This window comes from Ursus maritimus, unplaced genomic scaffold, assembly GCF_017311325.1.
Source record: "Ursus maritimus isolate PB19 unplaced genomic scaffold, ASM1731132v1 scaffold_16, whole genome shotgun sequence".
Classification (NCBI taxonomy): Eukaryota; Metazoa; Chordata; class Mammalia; order Carnivora; family Ursidae; genus Ursus; species Ursus maritimus.
In genome coordinates, this window is record NW_024424008.1 from 761,424 (window position 1) to 780,845 (window position 19,422).

At 40.4% G+C, this 19,422-nt stretch overlaps 2 protein-coding genes across 2 annotated transcripts; one reads left to right on the forward strand and one right to left on the reverse strand.

Moving 5' to 3' along the window:
* The first annotated feature begins 9,032 nt into the window (after window positions 1-9,032).
* LOC103681192 (olfactory receptor 51G2-like) lies at window positions 9,033-9,965 on the forward strand. Its single transcript, XM_008710723.1, has one exon. The coding sequence runs from the start codon at window positions 9,033-9,035 to the stop codon at window positions 9,963-9,965; it is 933 nt and encodes a 310-aa protein (XP_008708945.1).
* A 3,447-nt stretch (window positions 9,966-13,412) lies between these two features.
* Window positions 13,413-14,514, reverse strand: LOC103681193 (olfactory receptor 51G2-like). The gene has a single exon (XM_008710724.2). The coding sequence runs from the start codon at window positions 14,436-14,438 to the stop codon at window positions 13,479-13,481; it is 960 nt and encodes a 319-aa protein (XP_008708946.2). The 5' UTR covers window positions 14,439-14,514; the 3' UTR covers window positions 13,413-13,478.
* Between the last annotated feature and the right edge of the window lie 4,908 nt (window positions 14,515-19,422).

Here is a 19,422-nt window from a genome sequence, read left to right on the forward strand (position 1 = left end):
TATGGAAGCATACTCTACCAGGAATGGAACACCCCCCCTGAAAGAAGGGAGAAAAGGGGGGTCTGGGTCTGGCATCTCACACCCCACATTCATCTCCCAGCTGAGAGTACTTTCTCCCCTGGCCAACATGCATGGTATGCACAACCTGGTTAGGTTCCGAAAGCTGCCGACCTCCCTCTCTCAAGGCCAGGTGGGCACATTGTGTTTTTCAGCGGTGCGATCATTTGGCCACCGTCTTTGTTCCCTCCCCCGACCTGGAGGAGACTATGTAGCACATGAAGAAGCCCCTGCTAAATTCACTTGACAAAATTAAATGATAGCCAGCAAAGCCTGTCTTTACTGAACACTAAAATGTTTCTAATGAGAACAGCTGTCCTCCAAAGTAACATGCACTTGGATATTATCACTGCTTCACCTGTGCAATTAATCCAAGCAGAATGCAGTGTGTTCATATCTCTTGAGTCTGCTAATGTATCATCTTTATTAAATTACTTGAAAACACTAGTGAATGCCCTGAGTGATCTGACTCCCAGCCTAGGGAACTGAATACATCAGTGGTTTGGATCATGGGGCTCTTGGAGAAAAATTTGTTACTTATTTTGGTAACTTTATCTTAATCTGTGTTTTCTCTTGCATGTGCCTATACTGTTGCTGTGACATCTGCTTCCAATGCCACCAGATAGACACCAGATGAACCCCAACCCCTCACCCCCCCAAATCAGGGAAACTCCTGCTCACTGCTCAGGGCACATTGCAGAAGAGGGGGCGGGGGAGACTGTAAGAGTCCGTCATGAGGGATGGAGCGTTGAAGGAGGTCATCAGGAGGAGGCGACTCCTGGTTGAGCCCACAGCTGGACCTGGGCTCCTTACTGCACCTGCACTCCTGCCCTTGGGGTGAACTTTCCGTTCATTCCCACACTAGGGGCTAATCCAAGGACAAAGCCTTGAGAGAATAAGATGGTAAGACCATTTGGGTGATCTGCATGACTGAATCCAGTTAAGGCGTCTTTATGAACTGTTAAGATTGTGATGGTCAGATGTGGAGATACGTTGAATTGAGGATAGAAAGGTTTTATTTAAAATAAAGGGAAGGGACTAGACACTACCTTTCCTTTTCTAATGCATACATATGATATTGAAAAAAAAATAAACTTCTGAGACTCAAGAAGTCCTGCTGAGGGACAGGCTCCAGAGACAGCTGAGAAGGATTCACCTCCATTTGCCCCCCATCCTGGATTCTTCTGTTACTAAGATGGTAGGTCTAAAGACCTTGAATTTGAGTTCTTTTTTTTTTAACAATTTTTTTTATTATATTATGTTAGTCACCATACAGTACATCCCTAGTTTTTGTTGTAAAGTTCCATGATTCATTTCTTCGTCTAAGAGTTCTGAACCTAATCTCCAATTCCCCGTAATGTCTTTCCCTGACACCGTGGGGAGGTCATTGGCCTCCAGGCCCTTGGGAGCCTTTGGCATTGGGAAACACGCCTACAGCTGAGCTCATCTGGAAAAGTTATAAGACCGGGAGAGACCTGAAGGCCTCCTCAGGTGAGGTAGGAGCTCACCCTCATCCCCGCAGAACCCGCGGTCAGGTAAGGCTTGCGCGGTGGGGCTCGTTTGTGTACCACTGCAGACGTTAGTCCTCACTCTTAGAGCTCACTTTTGTACGTGTCCTGTTGGTTCACTCCTTTAGCTTAATGCCTATTCCGTTAGGCATAGGAGTCTTCAGTTGGTCCTTATCTGCATCCAGAAGGCTCTCTTCCCTGCCTTTTTCCAGTTCTACCCAGGACGCTAATGGGAGACACACTCACACACGACACGGATGGGCTGACTTCAGGGAGTCTGTGTTCACCGCACCTGAAAATATCAACCTTAAAAATAAAATGGCCAGGGTCGCCTGGGTGGCTCAGTCGTTAAGTGTCTGCCTTCAGCTCAGGGCGTGATCCCAGAGTCCTGGGATCGAGCCCCACATCAGGCTCCTCCACTGGGAGCCTGCTTCTTCCTCTCCCACTCCCCCTGCTTGTGCTCCCTCTCTCGTTGGCTGTCTCTCTCTGTCAAATAAATGAATAAAATCTTTAAATAAAATAAAATAAAATAAAATGGCCAGTTGTTTTAGCAGCAAAATGAGTTTATTTAGGAATAGCAGAAAAATTACAATTCGAGACAAGCAAACGATATCAAACCATAGGCAAGTCTGAAGAGATCAAGGGAAGGTAAGCTTTTATTCAGTTTTAGGCGGACATTGGGGAGGGCGGTTTTGTACAAAAGTTTATGGAGAAGAAGGCGATTTCGAGGTTGTGGTGAATTCTTATTGGCTGCCGGCAGTGGTGAGTGTGTTGCTAAGACAGGGTTGCGGTTGTCCTTCTTTTTCTTAAAAGCAGGAGAGGGAAGAAATCAGAGAGGGAGACAAACCATGAGAGTCTCTTGACTCCTGGAAGCTAACTGAAGGTTGTGGAAAGGGAGGTGGGTGGGGGATGGGGCAACTGGGTGATGGGCATTAAGGAGGGCGCATGATGTGCTGAGCACTGGGTGTTATGCACAACTAATGAATCATTGAACACTACATCTGAAGCTAATGATACAATATATGCTGGTAAATTGAATTTAAATTTTTTTAAAAAGCGGGAGATACAATTCCTGTGTGAAAAGTGTCCTCCCTGTCAAAGGAATTCCCTCTCCTTGCTGGTTATGCAGGCTGCAACATGTGGCAGGTACATGGGAACAACTTCCCAATTCCACTGTAAATGTGGGTTCCTGTTACTCATTGTCACAGTCCCAACAGTGAAGTAATAATGCTGTGTTTCGTTCTACACAGTCATCCCGATGTCGAGGATACACATGACTTATATGTTCATCTGAATAACTCTGCTACTGTAAGGTAGAAACGTCATGTTTAAAAATGCTGATGAGGGGCACCTGGGTGGTTCAGTCGTTGAACATCTGCCTGCGGCTCAGGGCATGATCCCAGGGTCCTGGGATCGAGCCCCGCATCGGGCTCCTCCGCTGGGAGCCTGCCTCTTCCTCTCCCACTCCCCCTGCTTGTGTTCCCTCTCTCGCTGGCTGTCTCTCTCTCTGTCAAATAAATAAAATATTTAAAAAAATGCTGATGAATCCCACAAAGTATTAGCCAGTCTTCCTTAATCCAGAGATTGATAGAATGGTTGGTTATCCTGAACTTTTTCTCATGAAGAGAACTCTACATTTTTAATCATCAGGAGACTGTTACCATTTTATAAATCATATAAGTTAATGAAGATTGTATCTCACATCTCGAAGCCAAGATGTTATGTGAGGATGATTATTGCACTTTTTCAATCAAATGGGACCTGAGACATTTTGAAAACATATGTTCATTTGGCTAAGTTTATTAAAGTGGTCATTTGTTATATCTGAAATTTGTTTCATGACAGTATCCCTCCTTTTGTCTTCTGCTTATGTATATATTAACATATAACCCTGCACTGTCTTTAACTTTGATGTCCTGAGTACCAATGTTGGTATGTATGGTTCTACTACTAAAATGGTACAAAATGCCATTATGTATTTTCATAATGTATGTATTGATGTCCATTCTGATGACTTATTTATTTAAGAATGGATCGCTTTGAAGAGTTCCACTTTTAGGCAATTGTCTTCTTAGAGCTTTTTCTGCTCAAACAAGTTCATATCCAATCAATCACTGCCACATTTACTATCCATTCCCTGTGTTTCCTCTCTCCTTTCTTGAGGGTCAACAGTCAACACGCTTCATCTGCAGGAACACTGTATCCCCGCCTTCTGTTATCGTTAGACACAGAGCAGAGGACACTTAAAAAATTAAACTCTTGCCAAGGGTTTCTTTTTCTGATTGAATATAATCAATGCTGTCGCTATGATTATCATCATTAACACTGTCACCATTATTAGCTATATCAATTCCTATTTATATTTAAAGTGAAAGTATGTTCAGCCCATCTCCACAGTATTTAAATATTTCAAGTATTACAGTCTTTCTTAGTTAATATGATATGGTCAAGTCAGCATCATACCTTACCTGGCATTACTATGTGTTTCTCTGTGTTTTTTTTTTCTTTTCTTTCTTTCCTTTTTTCTTTTTTTTTAATATTTTTTTATTATATTATATTAGTCACCATACAGTACATCCCTGGTTTTTGAGTAAAGTTCGATGATTCATTAGTTGCGTATAACACCCAGTGCACCATGCAATACGTGCCCTCCCTATCACCCATCTCCAGCCTATCCCATTTTTCTTTTTCTACTTCTCTCATGTGTGTGTGCCCATGTAGTCAGGTAAACAACCGTCTCCTCTACCATAAACACAGATACAGTGATAAAACAGGTAAACGTGAAAAAAACAAGCAAAAAATCTTGCTCGTGTATTCTATAATTAATAAAGTAGAATTATTAAAAACTAGCCCGTATAGTTCACTTCATCTACCCACAGAATCGAATGTTAATTGCATAAATTTCTCCTAAGTGATGTGCATTAAAATCCTACTTAGGACAGAAAAATATTGCAGGTAATAGTACAAAAGAAATATTTATTTCTGCCTTATAAAGTGGCAGAAGAAAATAGCCACATAAGGTTTACGGACTTTGGGAAGCATTCATGGTTCTCACGGGAGATAGACATGATTTTCATGCGGAAACCCCAAAAGAATTCAGATACCAGCTGATAAACACCCCCCCACACACACACAGAGTGAATTAACTGTCTGCTCCTAGACATAATTTTAGGAATATTTCTTTTATGCTTATGATCCCAAAGTACTGACTTACCATCCATGGTGGAAAACCAGATACCTCTCTTATTCCCAACTGAAATTCCAGGAAAGGAGAGGTTTTAAAAGGTTCTATCCACAGATTTTAATTCCTCTTCAGGTCTGTTTGTATAATGAGACCAAGGCAGGTGGAGCACTGCTTTCTTTTGTAATCTTGGTTCACTGTACTCTTTCTAAAGATGCAAATTTTCTCTGGCTCCCCAGATTTACAAAATGAGCAATGAAGCTGTTAGATGCAAGCAAGAAGGTAGGGAATGCCATGCCCTCGTTATAGGAAGAATTCATGGGATCTTATTTATGAAATGTGTGACCTCACCTCCTAACTGTTTCTGTAACCAGCAACACAGACTTGGGCGACCTATTTGTTTTCTTTAATATGGCAAAGAGCCATGTGGCACTCTCCTGAGAAATATTCTTAATAACCAATATTTCTAGGAAGATTCTATGTACAGGCTGGGTTATAAATTCTTAATATGTATCATTTCATCTACTTCTCAAAGAACTCTTATGTTATAGATAGTATTACCACTACTATCCATAATGTGAAGGTACAAACTCTAGGCTCAAAGAGGTAAAATTATTTTCCGAGACCATACAGCTACTGAACCCAAGCAGAACCCATGTTTTTCTTTGTTTGTTCTGATACAGTTGACTCAGGAAAACAGCACTAGTAGGGCAAAATTCATGGACTGTGCAATTTCTTGCCTCCACTGATTTCAACTCTGTCTTGCTGCTTAATAGCTATTTCTGAAGAAAGTCACTTTCCTTCTAAAAGCTTGATACTTCATCAGAAAGATAAGGGTGAATGAGAATTTTTTTCATAGGGGTTGCATATGTTTTTAAGTTATTTATTTTAAATTGCAGCAGTTAACATACAATGCAACATTAGTTTCATGTGTACAAAATAGTGATTCAACACTTCCATACAACACCCGGTGCTCATCGCAGCAAGTGCCCTCCTTAATCCCCATCACCTATTTAGCCCATCCCCTCACCTCCCCTCTGGTTGCCATCAGTTCACTCTCTATAGTCAAGAGTCTGATGTGCTATATGCTGGCTAATGGAACATAACAATAAAAAATTTTAAGGGGCGCCTGAGTAGCACAGCGGTTAAGCCTCTGCCTTCGGCTCAGGGCGAGATCCCGGCATTCTGGGATCGAGCCCCACATCAGGCTCCTCCACTATGAGCCTGCTTCTTCCTCTCCCACTCCCCCTGCTTGTTTCCCTCTCTCGCTAGCTGTCTCTATCTCTGTCGAATAAATAAAACCAAATCTTTAAAAAAAAACAATAAAAAATAAAAAAAATTAAAAATGCACTGATTTTTCCCAATTTAGTCTAAAAAAAATAGAGTCCGTTTCCTGGTATGCCCTTCTTTCCCCCACTTATGTTTGTTTGTCTTATTTCTTAAATTCCACATATGAGTGAAATCATATGGCATTTCTCTTTCTCCGACTGATGTATCTTGCCTAGCATAACACTCTCTAAACCCATCCAAGTTGTTGCAAATGGCATGATTTCATTCCCTTTTATGGCTGAGCAACACTCCATCCTGTATCTATACCACATCCTCTTTATCAGTTCATTAGCTGATGGATATTGGGCTCTTTCCATAATTTGGCCACTGTTGATAAAGCTGCTATGAACACCAGGGTGCATGCAACCCTTTGAATTAGTGTCTTTATATCATTAAGGTAAAAACCCAGTAGCGCGATTGCCGGATCTCATCTTTGGTGGAGATGATCTTTAAAAGTGTTACAGTCCCGGAGGTACGGTAGTAGTCCTGTCAGTAGAAGTTAGCTATTGCTATACAGCTACAGCTTCCCAAACAGCGAGAGAACCTCACTGAGAATTATAGAATTTTCCCATGTGATTAATTGACCACAGTGCAACTAGATCATCTTTTAACAATATGAACACGATCATACCATTCACCCTCTCAAAAACACGTGCATTCAAAATTCGCTCTTCCATTTATTTATTTAGGAATAATATAGAACTTCTTTTTTTTTTAAAGATTTTATTTATTTATTCGACAGAGATAGAGACAGCCAGCGAGAGAGGGAACACAAGCAGGGGGAGTGGGAGAGGAAGAAGCAGGCTCATAGCAGAGGAGCCTGATGTGGGGCTCGATCCCATAACGCCGGGATCACGCCCTGAGCCGAAGGCAGACGCTTAACTGCTGTGCCACCCAGGCGCCCCTAATATAGAACTTCTTAAGATTACTTCTGTCTTGTTTCATAATGCTTTTCATATCAAGGCTTTATCCATCTCTGAACTTTTATTCTGCAAATTGTTATAAATTCCAAAACGTTTCATCCTTTCTTTTATTTCATGGTTTTTCTCCCTTTCTGAAATTTTTCTATCCCATCACAGCACCCAGTGCGGGCATTTTTCCCTCGCCTTTAGGATTGCATAAATATGACCTCATTTAATCCCTCCCAGGGAGCTTTCCCAACACAGGACACATGTAGCTGCATAGCAACATAATCTGGTCCACTTTATATTTTGATTGCACAGGGCAATATCTAGGATGGGCAGTTGTACAGGCACATAATCAATTTTTGAATACTTATTTATTAGAAATAAATTTATAAATTTAACAAAATAGATCCTCCTGGCAACAGCCCTTAAAGAACATTTACTTTACTCCACAACACTCAAATATTTTAAAAATTAAAAAAAAACAACAACCTTAGTTCAGAGATCAGAAGCAACTTAGTCACTATCATATAGCTAGTGTCTGATGAGGAACAGAATATGGACTTCCTGGACTCCGGTCTTGTTTTTTGGTCCACACTTTCAAAATGAAGTTAAGGGAGAATAAAGATACAGAAATAATGGAGTCATCATCATCATCTCTTAACAGGACACTGGGATTATGTATTGTTAGAGATTCTTTTTAAATAATATTTATTTTGTTATATGAGTCACCATACAGTACATCCCCAGTTCTTGATGCAATGTTCCATGATTCATTACTTGCATGTAACACCCAGTGCACCATGCAATATGTGCCCTTCTTAATACCCATCACCAGCCTATCCCAATCCCCCACCCCCCTCCCCTCTGAAGCCCTCAGTGTGTTTCCCGGAGTCCACAGTCTCTCATGGTTCATTCCCCCTTCTGTTTACCCCCCCTTCATTCTTCCCTTCCTTCTCCTACCGATCTTCCTATTTTTCATATTCCATAAATGAGTGAAACCATATAATTGTCTTTCTCTGCTTGACTTATTTCACTTAGCATAATCTCCTCCAGTCCCGTCCATGTTGCTGCGAATGTTGTGTAATCGTTCTTTCTGATGGCTGAGTAATATTCCATTGTATATATGGACCGCATCTTCTTTTTTTTTTTTTAAGATTTTATTTATTTATTTGACAGAGAGAGAGACAGCCAGCAAGAGAGGGAACACAGGCAGGGGGAGCGGGAGAGGAAGAAGCAGGCTCCTAGAGAAGAAGCCTGATGTGGGGCTCGATCCCAGAACACCGGGATCATGCCCTGAGCCGAAGGCAAACGCTTAACGACAGTGCCACTCAGGCGCCCCTGGACCACATCTTCTTAATCCAGTCATCTGTTGAAGGGCATCTCGGCTCCTTCCATGATTTAGCTATTGTGGACAATGCTGCTATGAACATTGGGGTGCATATGGCCCTTCTCTTCACTACGTCTGTATCTTTGGGGTAAATACCTAGTAGTGCAATTGCTGGATCATAGGGTAGCTCCTTATATAATCAGGGATGTAAGACTGTTCTCTCTACAAAGATAGGAACTCTGTGTGAATGACATTCACACTTCCCTAATCTCAGCACTCAATTCCCTTAGTGGACTGAAGAGGGGACACAAGCATAAGGATATGGGAGAGATTTTTCCACTTTCCACCTATCTCCATAGACTTTAATCCTTAAATTAGTTTTAGGTTGTCCTCTCCTAGCAACCATACCACACTTTATATTAGAAATGCTAGAAAAATTTGGTAGCTATGTTTTTATACAATATTTCATCTCTTGATTGAGACAGTGTTATGTGGGGAAAACAAATACCTGATATGAGTTTCTTATTATGATCTCTTGTCTGAAAGTTCACTAGTGCCTGTGTGTTTCTTTTTGATTACAGCTTTGAATAGATGGCGAAGGGAATTTATGTAGTCAACAGCATAAGCACAGAATGTCGACTTCATAACATAAGGCTCATGGTGATGGTGTGTTAATCCAGACTGTTTTACTCTAGACTATTGATTACTCCAAATGACACAGCATGGTCTTTTTCAATGGTAGTACCTACAGACCTTTTCTACTGAGTGGTTTCCCTGGTCTGGAAGAGTCTCATCCAGTGATTTCCATTTTGTTTTGTGCCCTCTACCTGATCGCTCTAATGGGGAACATCACCATCTTAGTGGTTATTCGGGTGGAACGGTCACTTCATGCACCCATGTACCTTTTTCTCTCCATGCTGGCTGCTACTGACCTGGGACTCTGTGCTGCCACCCTGCCCACACTGCTCAAGCTTTTCTGGTTTAATGTTCGTGAAATAGACTTTGATGCCTGCCTCATTCAGATGTTCTTCATTCATGTGTTTTCCTTAATGGAGTCCGGCATCCTCCTCACCATGGCTTTTGACCGCTACGTGGCCATCTCCAACCCACTCAGGTACACTACTATTTTGACCGATTCCACCATCGCCAAGATAGGTGTGGGGCTTCCGCTACGGGCTGTGGCTGTCATCTTCCCAGGACCCTTTCTCATTAAGCGACTCAGATTTTGTAAGGCTAATGTGCTCTCCCACTCCTACTGCCTACATCCAGATATCATTAAGCTCTCCTGTTCTGACCACCGAATAAATAGCGTCTATGGCCTCATCATCATTCTCATCACCTTTGGAGTGGACTCTGTACTCATTCTCCTCTCTTATTTGAAGATTCTGATCACTGTGCTAGGCATTGCCTCTCGGGAAGAACAATTCAAGGCCCTTAACACTTGTGTCTCCCACATTTGTGCTGTGTTGCTGGTCTATGTCCCTATGCTGGGGGTATCCATTATCCATCGCTTTGGGAAACATGTTCCACCCATGGTGCATATTATCATGGGTTATGTATACCTACTGATTCCTCCTGTTCTCAACCCTGTTGTATACTGTGTTAAAACCCAGGAGATACGCACCCGTATTCTAGGTAATCTCCTGAAATTATAGCAGAGTACTGCAGGGTCACTTTTATATTTCTGAGAATAATCCTTATGAAATCAACTTCTAACTTGAGCAAAGAAAACATATATCTCTGAGAAATAGTCATATGTCCACAATCTTCATGTACATATTTGTCTCTCACTCTTCTGGAAGTTTTTGAAGATGATAACAATATCTTATGACTTTTCATTTCCCTAAAGTAACTCCACAAAGAGATAATAAATAATCATACCAATAAAGGATGAGTTCTCAATCATCTATGTTGTCAGAAAGCCCCAATATTCATGGAAACCAGTGGATTAGCTGGAAGATGTAGAATGCAAATGACAAGGCGTCCAGCAGAGGCCGTGCTATCACCTGGCCCCATGCAGTCTTCAATGTACCTTCTGATGATATCTTCCATGACTGTCTCTCCCATGACTTTTTATAGCTATCTTTGAAATTATATAATTTTCTCAGCTTTCACTTGTGAGAGTTTTATCTTTAGATATTACTTTAGAAGTATATTATCCTATTTTACCATGCACTGCCTCATCTTCTTTGACATCTACTGATAGGCACACACATAAAGCCTAGAAATCCAGGCCAGAAAATAAAGAACAGACTGAAAATCTGACATGAACTTGTATTACGGCATGCCAGGTACTACTCTTTATCTCATATTTTTATTTGCTAATTTGCATTCTCCTGATGTATGAAATTATGTAACTAAACGTAAGTAAAAGGAGGCTGTTGACTCAGTGTCTGTTGGGGAGTGTGCTGCTGAGAAGTTTTGGTAGAGGGAAGGTACTTGTTATTTGAATAGCACTCACTTTGAATAGTTTTTGCCTCCAAGGAGTCATTAAAATAATGATAAGAACAAGAAATAACTGCCTCAGGTTGGTTGCATTTGCAGCATATCGCAGCAAGACGAACAAGGAGATTAAGGAGAGAAGGAGAATAAGAAGGCTTTAGGGTCTTATGTATTTCTCACCTCATGTTAACTGATTTCTATGACTTTCCTGTATCTATTGAAGGAAAACCAACAAAGAAACAGATTTCTACAACATTATACTTACAAAGATTTCTGGACATGAATAGGAAATTCATAGTAATTCTAAATGGTTGGATGGTAAAGTCAGAGCTTGCAAATTTAACTCATGACCTCACATGTGCCTGTAAACAATCTAAAGCCAGACCTGGACACTCTGTCTAGACACTCTAGAAAGCCAATGGACATTTTCTGCCGTTGTTATTTTTAGTTTCTCATTTGTCATTTTCATTCTTTTTATCATTCCAGAACTCCTGAGTTTTGGATCTCAATGTCCTTATCTTACTCGGGAAATACTTTTTTCTTTTTCCTTCTTTTCTTTTTTTACTGTAGAGTATGTATCTCTTTCATTAAGACAGGGAACATCTATCTTTCACTAAGTGTCCATACTAACAAGAAACCCAGCATACATGTGATCTACAAAATATGTATTGAAAAATCAAGAAATAAATATATGGCCACAAATTATTTGAGACATAAACCACAAGTAGACAAAAAAATCAATGTCATAATCTAAACAAGGAACGAATGACATAGTAAAGGCCATAGGGAAAAAGGTTGCATACATGATTTTTCTCTTGGAACAATAGGACATTTGTGATTAGACATGACTCTGTGAGATCAACAGCAAAGGTGAGGCTGAGACTGTATTTGGCATGTAGGAACATTCTAAATGAATATCATTTTATTGAACCTGCTTTGAATGTTCCTCAGTGGAAAATGCAGCATAGTTCTATATTATCCAGTGTTTTCTGACTGATGGATGTGGTAGTTCATGGGTGTCAATAGAAGAATTTCATGATAATTTCAGATTGGTGAATTAAAATAGGTGACCTACTGGGTGCCTGAGTGTCTGTCAGTTAAGTGTGGGACTCTTGTGTTCAGCTCAAGTCACAATTTCGGGGTCATGAGATCCAGCCTCGCCTCTGCCGCACGCTTGGTGAGGAGCCTGCTTGAAATTCTCTCCCTCTCTCTCTGCCCCACCCCTCACTTGTACACATGTTCTCCCTCTTTCTCTCTCAAGTAAGTATATAATAAATAAATCCTTTAAAAATAAAATTAATAAAATGAAATAGGTGACTTACTAAATCACTTTGCACTAAGAGGGCATGTGACTTCAGGGTTAAGGAGTACCTGAAGGTACAAATATAATTAACCTGAAAATAAAAAATACATATGAAGATAAACTGCATTCTGTTACATCTCTAACCACTGAGCAGCATCATAATTATTTATCTTCACTAATGGAATATTATTATCTTACTGGTATTCTGTAACGATTGCGATGAATTGTCTCACTGGTCTGGCTCATCGACATTTAATCAGTCAATTGTTGTTTTTTCCTCAAGTACACATATATACATAGACTCATTTTAATTAACAATGTGTATATTTCATTGATCTTTTCATGTACAATCGCCACCAAAAACCATGGCTAGGAATGACCATTTTATATACTCCTCTCCTAATTAAGGTGGTGTATCTATACACATGAACAGTTAATACTTGATGACTAGAAGCTGTTCTCTTGGTATTGGGATTATATACAGTAACAGGAATGATCAAAGGAAAGAACATTATAGGAGTTGCCCATGAATTTTAACTGATACTTGGGTAAGCCAATAGCGGTTACCATCATCTCTTTCTCTTATTCTTCTCTATGTATTGTAAAAAGAACGTGGGATTCTGTGCTAAATCATCATGGAAATAAAAAATCGCTTGCTGTGCCAGGTCAGGCACGAACAGTTTGGTAAGGGAAATAGATCTATGGAAATGGAACTATTAAGGATTCTAAATAAAGCCAAAGACATTTATTCCCCCAGGTAAGACTAAAGAAAGCCAGAACTAGGGAAATCTACTTGACTTTTATCTTTTAAAAATTAGCTATGAAATGTCATTACCTGACCGTGTTCCTGTACTCACCAGCCCTGGCCCTTTCTATTCCTAAGGAAACTAAATATCTTCAGAAAGGGCAGAACATGTGTATGAACTTTTAAAAGATAAGGCAGATGTACCATGAGGATCGATAACTTCTGCTTCAAGCCCTAATATGCTCTTATGTCAAGATAAGATTTCTCCCATGATTAAGAAAGAAAAAGTAGATATACAAAGACATTGATACAACAAGAAATATAATATTAAATTCCCTGGTAAATACAGAGTATCAGGAAGCAAAGACACATGGGTTTAATATATTGCATGAAAAATTAATGGATAAAGGACCTTGGAAATGGAAGGGAATAGATGGAAATGATTCCTAACACACTCTGCTCCAACATATTCATATTTAGAGGGAATTTACATAGCACATGTTAAGTCAAACTGTATTGTCCCACTCTCTCCTTTAGGACCTTCTTGTGATGCTCCGTTGCCTCTATTTCTGTTCTTTACTCTTTTGTTGGCAACTCTGACGCTATCAAACCTAGAGTAGACAAATCAGTATGTGTTTAAACCATTTAGTTGATGTCATCATTGCCTTGAGGACATGCCTACATCATAGCAGAACTGATTTTTGTGGGGAAAAGCAGGTGGAGGACTCCTTGGCGGATCTGCTTGGTCTTCACACTATAGATGATGGGATTGAGCACAGGTGGAACCAACAAGTAGACGTGAGCCATGAAGACATGGATGAGTGGGGAGGAGTGTTTGGCAAAACGATGGACAATAGAAAGCCCTATCATAGGCACGTAAAGGATGAGTACAGCACAGATGTGGGATGCACACGTGTTGAGAGCCTTAAGCCTCCCCTCACGTGATGCAATTCTTAATATTGAGTGAAGGATGTACATATAAGACACAAAAATACCCAGAGAGTCCATGCCCCACAGCACAGTGATCAGAACCAATCCATATATAACATTAAACATGGTGTCAGCACAGGCAAGGCGAATCATGTCCTGGTGCAGACAATAGGAATGAGAAAGGATGTGGGAGTGGCAGAAAGGAAAGAAGGCCAGCCGGACCAGAAGTGGAATCATGGCAAAGGCACTCCTAAGCAGAGCTGCGATTCCAATTTTAGTGATAAGTCTTGGGGTGAGAATGGTAGCATATCGTAGAGGGTGGCAGATAGCCACATAGCGGTCAAAGGCCATGGCCAAGAGCACAGTTGATTCTGTGGAGGAGAAAGTGTGAATAAAAAACATTTGGACCACACAGGTGTTGAACTGGATTTCCCTGGAAATGGACCACAGCACCCTGAAGAGTGATATCATTGTGGGCATGGACATGCCCATGTCAGAGAGGGAGAGCATGGCCAGGAAGTAGTACATGGGCTCGTGGAGCCTGGGGTCTGTCCGGACAATATGCAGGATGGTGCAGTTACCCGTTATTCCAACAAGGTAGAGGACACAGAATGGAATGGATATCCAGTGGTGAAATTCCTCATAGCCAGGGATACCTGTGAGATAGAACGTGGAGGACAGGGTACTACTGGAGTTTAAGGTTGCCATGGAGCTCACTGTTAAACCACAATCCAATTTCAGGATCGCGCTGCAGTGGGGAGGGCAATGATGAGATCAGCATCTCAGTCTGGAAAACAAAACAAAACAAATGATCTTTCAGTGCTTTTGGTAAACACTCGTCTATTCACCTCCACATTTTTGCTCTTTCTTCATTGCATTGATGAGCATGGTGAGTTAAGTAAATTATCTACTTTACAACCACAAGGACATTTCCTTCTGCCTTTCAGATGCAGACCTATTGACATCATTTCTAAATATGGATAATCTTCTTCTAAAGACACTATAAGGAACAGCACACACACACACACACACACACACACACACACACACACAAATGGTTCTAGTTTACATCTTTCATTCTATAATTTTCTTCCAAAATTTCCTTGGCTAGGGCTACTGATCTTAACATCAGCCTGTTTTGTTTGTTTGCTGGCTTGTTTGTTTTATGACTCCTGTAGTGATTTACACACAATGCCTTGCTCTGCCTAAGCCACATAGATTTTCAATAATACTAGAACACCACTCAAGGAGGTATCCTTACAGGATTCAGGCAAGTATGGGTCAGCAGTACTTATTAACATAAGCAGGTCTTACTAACATATCCCCAGTTGTATAATTGAGGCCACAGGCATGGACTTGGACTAGCATTGCCAGGAGCTAAATATGGGTTAAAATAGACTTAATTATAACAATTTTGAATTTTAAAAAATTATAAAAATGAAATACGGAATTTTATATGTAATGTTCTTATTGTAATGAAATACATTATTTAAGCAAAGTAAATTGCCTCTGACTCTGATATTAAAGATTCAAAACCTTCTTTCTATTAAGTTTCAGATCCAATCAGTCATTTAGAGAGTGGTGCCTTCTATCAAAGGAAAAAGAAAGAAAGAAAGAAAGAAAGAAAGAAAGAAAGAAAGAAAGAAAGAAAGAAAGAAAGAAAGAAAGAAAGAAAGAAAGAAACTATAAGGAAAGAGGGAGTCGAAACTCCTGCTTCAAAGCAAAAACAAGAGAAAATAAGAAAACTCAAAAACTATAATGCTCAGGAAAAGCATCTGACCTTGATACAAAATCTTTCCTACTCAGAACAAATGAGAAAATATATTTCCCCACAATAGATTCCAGTACTCCTTCTGTGGTCAAGAAAAACATCTGTGAAGTAAGAAAGATGAGCCACCTCTCAAAATCCCACTTGTCCATCACTTGCTAAGAATCCCAGCTCGCCAAAATGCTGTCCTGAGAATTTACAGTCCAGGAGACAGATTACTTCCCATCATCAAAGAATAAACTGGTCTCTTCCTATCATGTAAAGTCTACTTTGGTCCTTAGGGAACTTCACATCCCCTTCAATCTTCTCGAGGTCCACACAGATAAAACCTGAATTCAGCAGTTTTGACTGGAATGATTAATAATCACAATTTTCTAGGAAAATGGAAGACCTGTAATCAAGAAATCAAATAAGTAAATGCCAGAGATGAATTCCGTCTCTCTGACTACTCACATTACAACTGAATACCGCTCACATATTGTATGACCTGGTGCCTACGGTCCTGCTATTTTCTTCAGTCTGCCTGGCTTATTACCACCACCAGTTCCTGCTTCTCTTGTCCTGGGCTTGTCTCTCTCACCTTCCTTTCTACCTTTCTATACTTGCACTCATTACCTTCAATGCCATGATTTTCCAATATTATTACTTCTTTTTGTTGATTATTTTCCAATATCTCATCCCTAATCCAAATGTAGAAATCTGCCTTCTTTTTACCTCACTGCTTAGTCAGTTCAGACCTTTTCTCTGATTTTAGAGTGGCTCTCTCCCTCTGCCAAGAAGAGGTGAACTTGAAGTTTAATTAAAAAAATAGAAGATACCTGACCTGGAGGCCAGTCTGAAGCAGCTGTATCATCTCCATGACTTTCTATTGAGGTTTCAGGAGACAACTGTCCACCATCCCCCTTGTTCAGACTCTCCCTCTGCTTTCACAAGCCTATCCACATCAGGAAAATTCTGGTTCCAACATTTCCTCACTTTTTAAGTTGGACGAATGGCTTATTTTCCTCTGTAGCAAAGTAGCCTCATCTGTGAACTGTAGGGAAAAACAATTTGACAGGATCGTGCTTCAGATTAAAGGAGCTACCGTGGGTAAAACACTTAGCATACAGCCTTACATTAGTGAACAGAAAATAATCGTGATAATGATGACAGACAGCAGTGACAATAACGATATTTCTTTGACGTGCAATGGGAGGTAGGAAGACATGTGGAGACTCTGGAGTATCCTTCCAGAGAGGACACACCCTGAGAGGGCATCTCAGAAAAGTGACCTAATGGGCTGAGGCGTGGGAAAGGAAGGATATCAGATTCATCTGTTTCATCCAGTGAAAAGTTAGTATAGCCATAGGTATAAACTGCTTCATGTTCTTTTTCTCTACCCCCAAATTCTTCCTGTAATTTTGATGGCTTTATTTATATATTTTTTCATCCTACTCATTGCCAATTTGGGAAGGAAATTAAAAAAAAAGATACATCCCAGGATAAAATGGGAAGTCTCTCTAAGAAAAGGAATGAGATTTGGGACTGCGATGAGCCTGGAATCTGAGCAGCCATGTTAGTATTGCCTTCTGAAGTTGTAACATATATTCTGAAGTAACATATATTCAGTAATATTCCACATAGTCCCTAAGATCTGCCCTGCCTATTATTCCACAACTCCTTATATTTGACATGGGTTCATTTTGACTGCCCAGTTCCTATTGCTTCTGATCCTCTAAGTTCAAATTCATTCACATAGCCTTGTGATGTCTTCTTCCATTCCTCAGAGGGGGAGGATGGTGTTTGAAGAGTTCGTTTATAAACTCAAAAATCAGAAGAGGCTATAATTTGGGGTTTAGACCTCTGAGTCACAATTAATGTCATATTAAAAATCACTGATACTTGGGATCCTAAGGGACTTTGAAGGCTATTTGATACAATCCCAGTCACACTCTGGAATCTCCATTCTGTCATGTCAGAAAAATAAATCGTCACCCCATGTAAGTATCACATCCTGCCCATGGACACAGAGACCACCTACCATAAAGGTCTAGAGTAACTCGGGCAAGTCCAATCTGAAAACTCTGACCGAGTCTGGCTTGAATACTGTAAGAATGAGTATGAACAATGAAGGTATTTTGGTGAAAATTATGTCCTATAATGAACTGAGAACCTTTCTCTTCTGGAACAGTCGCCTGATCGTCTTTCTCCACTCTGGTTGTCCACCCTCCTCTCTTTTGTCTCTGTGTTTTCCTCTTACCTCCCACTTTTATTGTCCCCAGTCCTCACTTACCTGGCAGAATAGTTCCTCTTGTCATTAGAGACCATTCTAATTCTCAGAGCAAGAAGGATCAGTTCATAAGTCTTCCTCCAGTCCTCTGAGGTATGAGGCCCCAGGATTAATGCAGGACAGCGTGTGTAACTCTGTCAGTGCCACCAGTTCAGTTTGGTTTCTCCCCACCACTCAGGCTGCAGCAGGGTATGGCAGTTTGGGAATACAGGGGCAAGAAGGCTGTTGAGATTCTCTAATGCTTATCGCCTCAATGTCTGGGAACAAATGAGGTAGTGCCATGTAATATGAAATACTAGTTTGTATCCAGAATATGATGGGGCAGTAAAGATTTTTGGATATGGTGTAGCCAACGAGAGGGTCTTGTTAAATACCTAAACTGGGGAGGGACACAGAGTCTGTGCCCTAAGAGCTGGAAGTGACTCTAGTTCAGTTCTATTACTATACACTGGTTGAGAATGAGACTCAGTCATGCGATCTGCCTCCTTCAACATCATACAGCAGTGGGTACATGGAAACTTGTGTTCCTTCCACTCAATTTTGCTATGAACCTAAAACTGGTATAAAAAGTCTCCATTAAAGGGGCGTCTGGGTGACTCAGTCATTAAGTGTCTGCCTTCGGCTCAGGGCATGAGCCCAGCATTCTGGGATGGAGCCTCACATCAGGCTTCTCTGCTGGGAGCCTGCTTCTTCCTCTCCCACTCCCCCTGCTTGTGTTCCCTCTCTCGCTGGCTGTCTCTCGCTGCCAAATAAATAAATAAAATCTTTAAAAAAATTCTCTATTAAAAACCACATAATAAGCAATGAAACCAATGTCATCACTCAGATCTGATTGCCTGGTATGGTACTTTTTTCTCTGTGCCATAGAGTTCTTCCTAATGACACAGATTAATATGTTTAATAAATCTAAAAAGAGAAGATTTACTCAACTATTAAAACTCTCCCTTTGCCAACAGTACTGACTCCTAAATGTCTATTTGTGATTGAGCAGTGCAACAGGTTGGCCTGTGCACTAATGAATAAGCAGAAATCTATAATTAGGGTGGATGTTCCATTTGTAATGTCAGCCCTGTTTAGTACAGAAACTACTTCTAAAAATGTGGTCTCATATGAATTTTTCCAACTTTGGTGTTGATTTTGGCAATATTGATCTAATTATACTGCTTAGCATCCCTCAGCAAACAAAAGTCTAGGATCAGATTGATTCCCAGGGGTTTCTACCAGACATTTAAAGAAGAGTTAATGCCTATTCTCCTCAAACTGTTTCAAAAAATAGAAATGGAAGGAAAACTTCCAAACTCATTCTAGAAAGCCAGCTTTACCTTGATTCCAATACCAAAGGCCCCACTAAAAAAGAGAATTACAGGCCAATATCCCTGATGAACATCGATACAAAAATTGTCAATAAAACATTAGCAAATCAAATTCAAGAGTACATTCTAAGAATTACTCACCACAATCTTGTGGGATATATCACTGGCTGCTGGGGTGGTTCAGCATTCACAAATCAATCAACAAGATACACCACATTAATAAAAGAAAAGATAAGAACCATATGATCCTGTCAATAGATGCAGAAGAAGTATTTGACAAAATACATCATCCTTTCTTGATAAAAACCCTCAACAAAGTGGGATAGATGAAACATACATGAA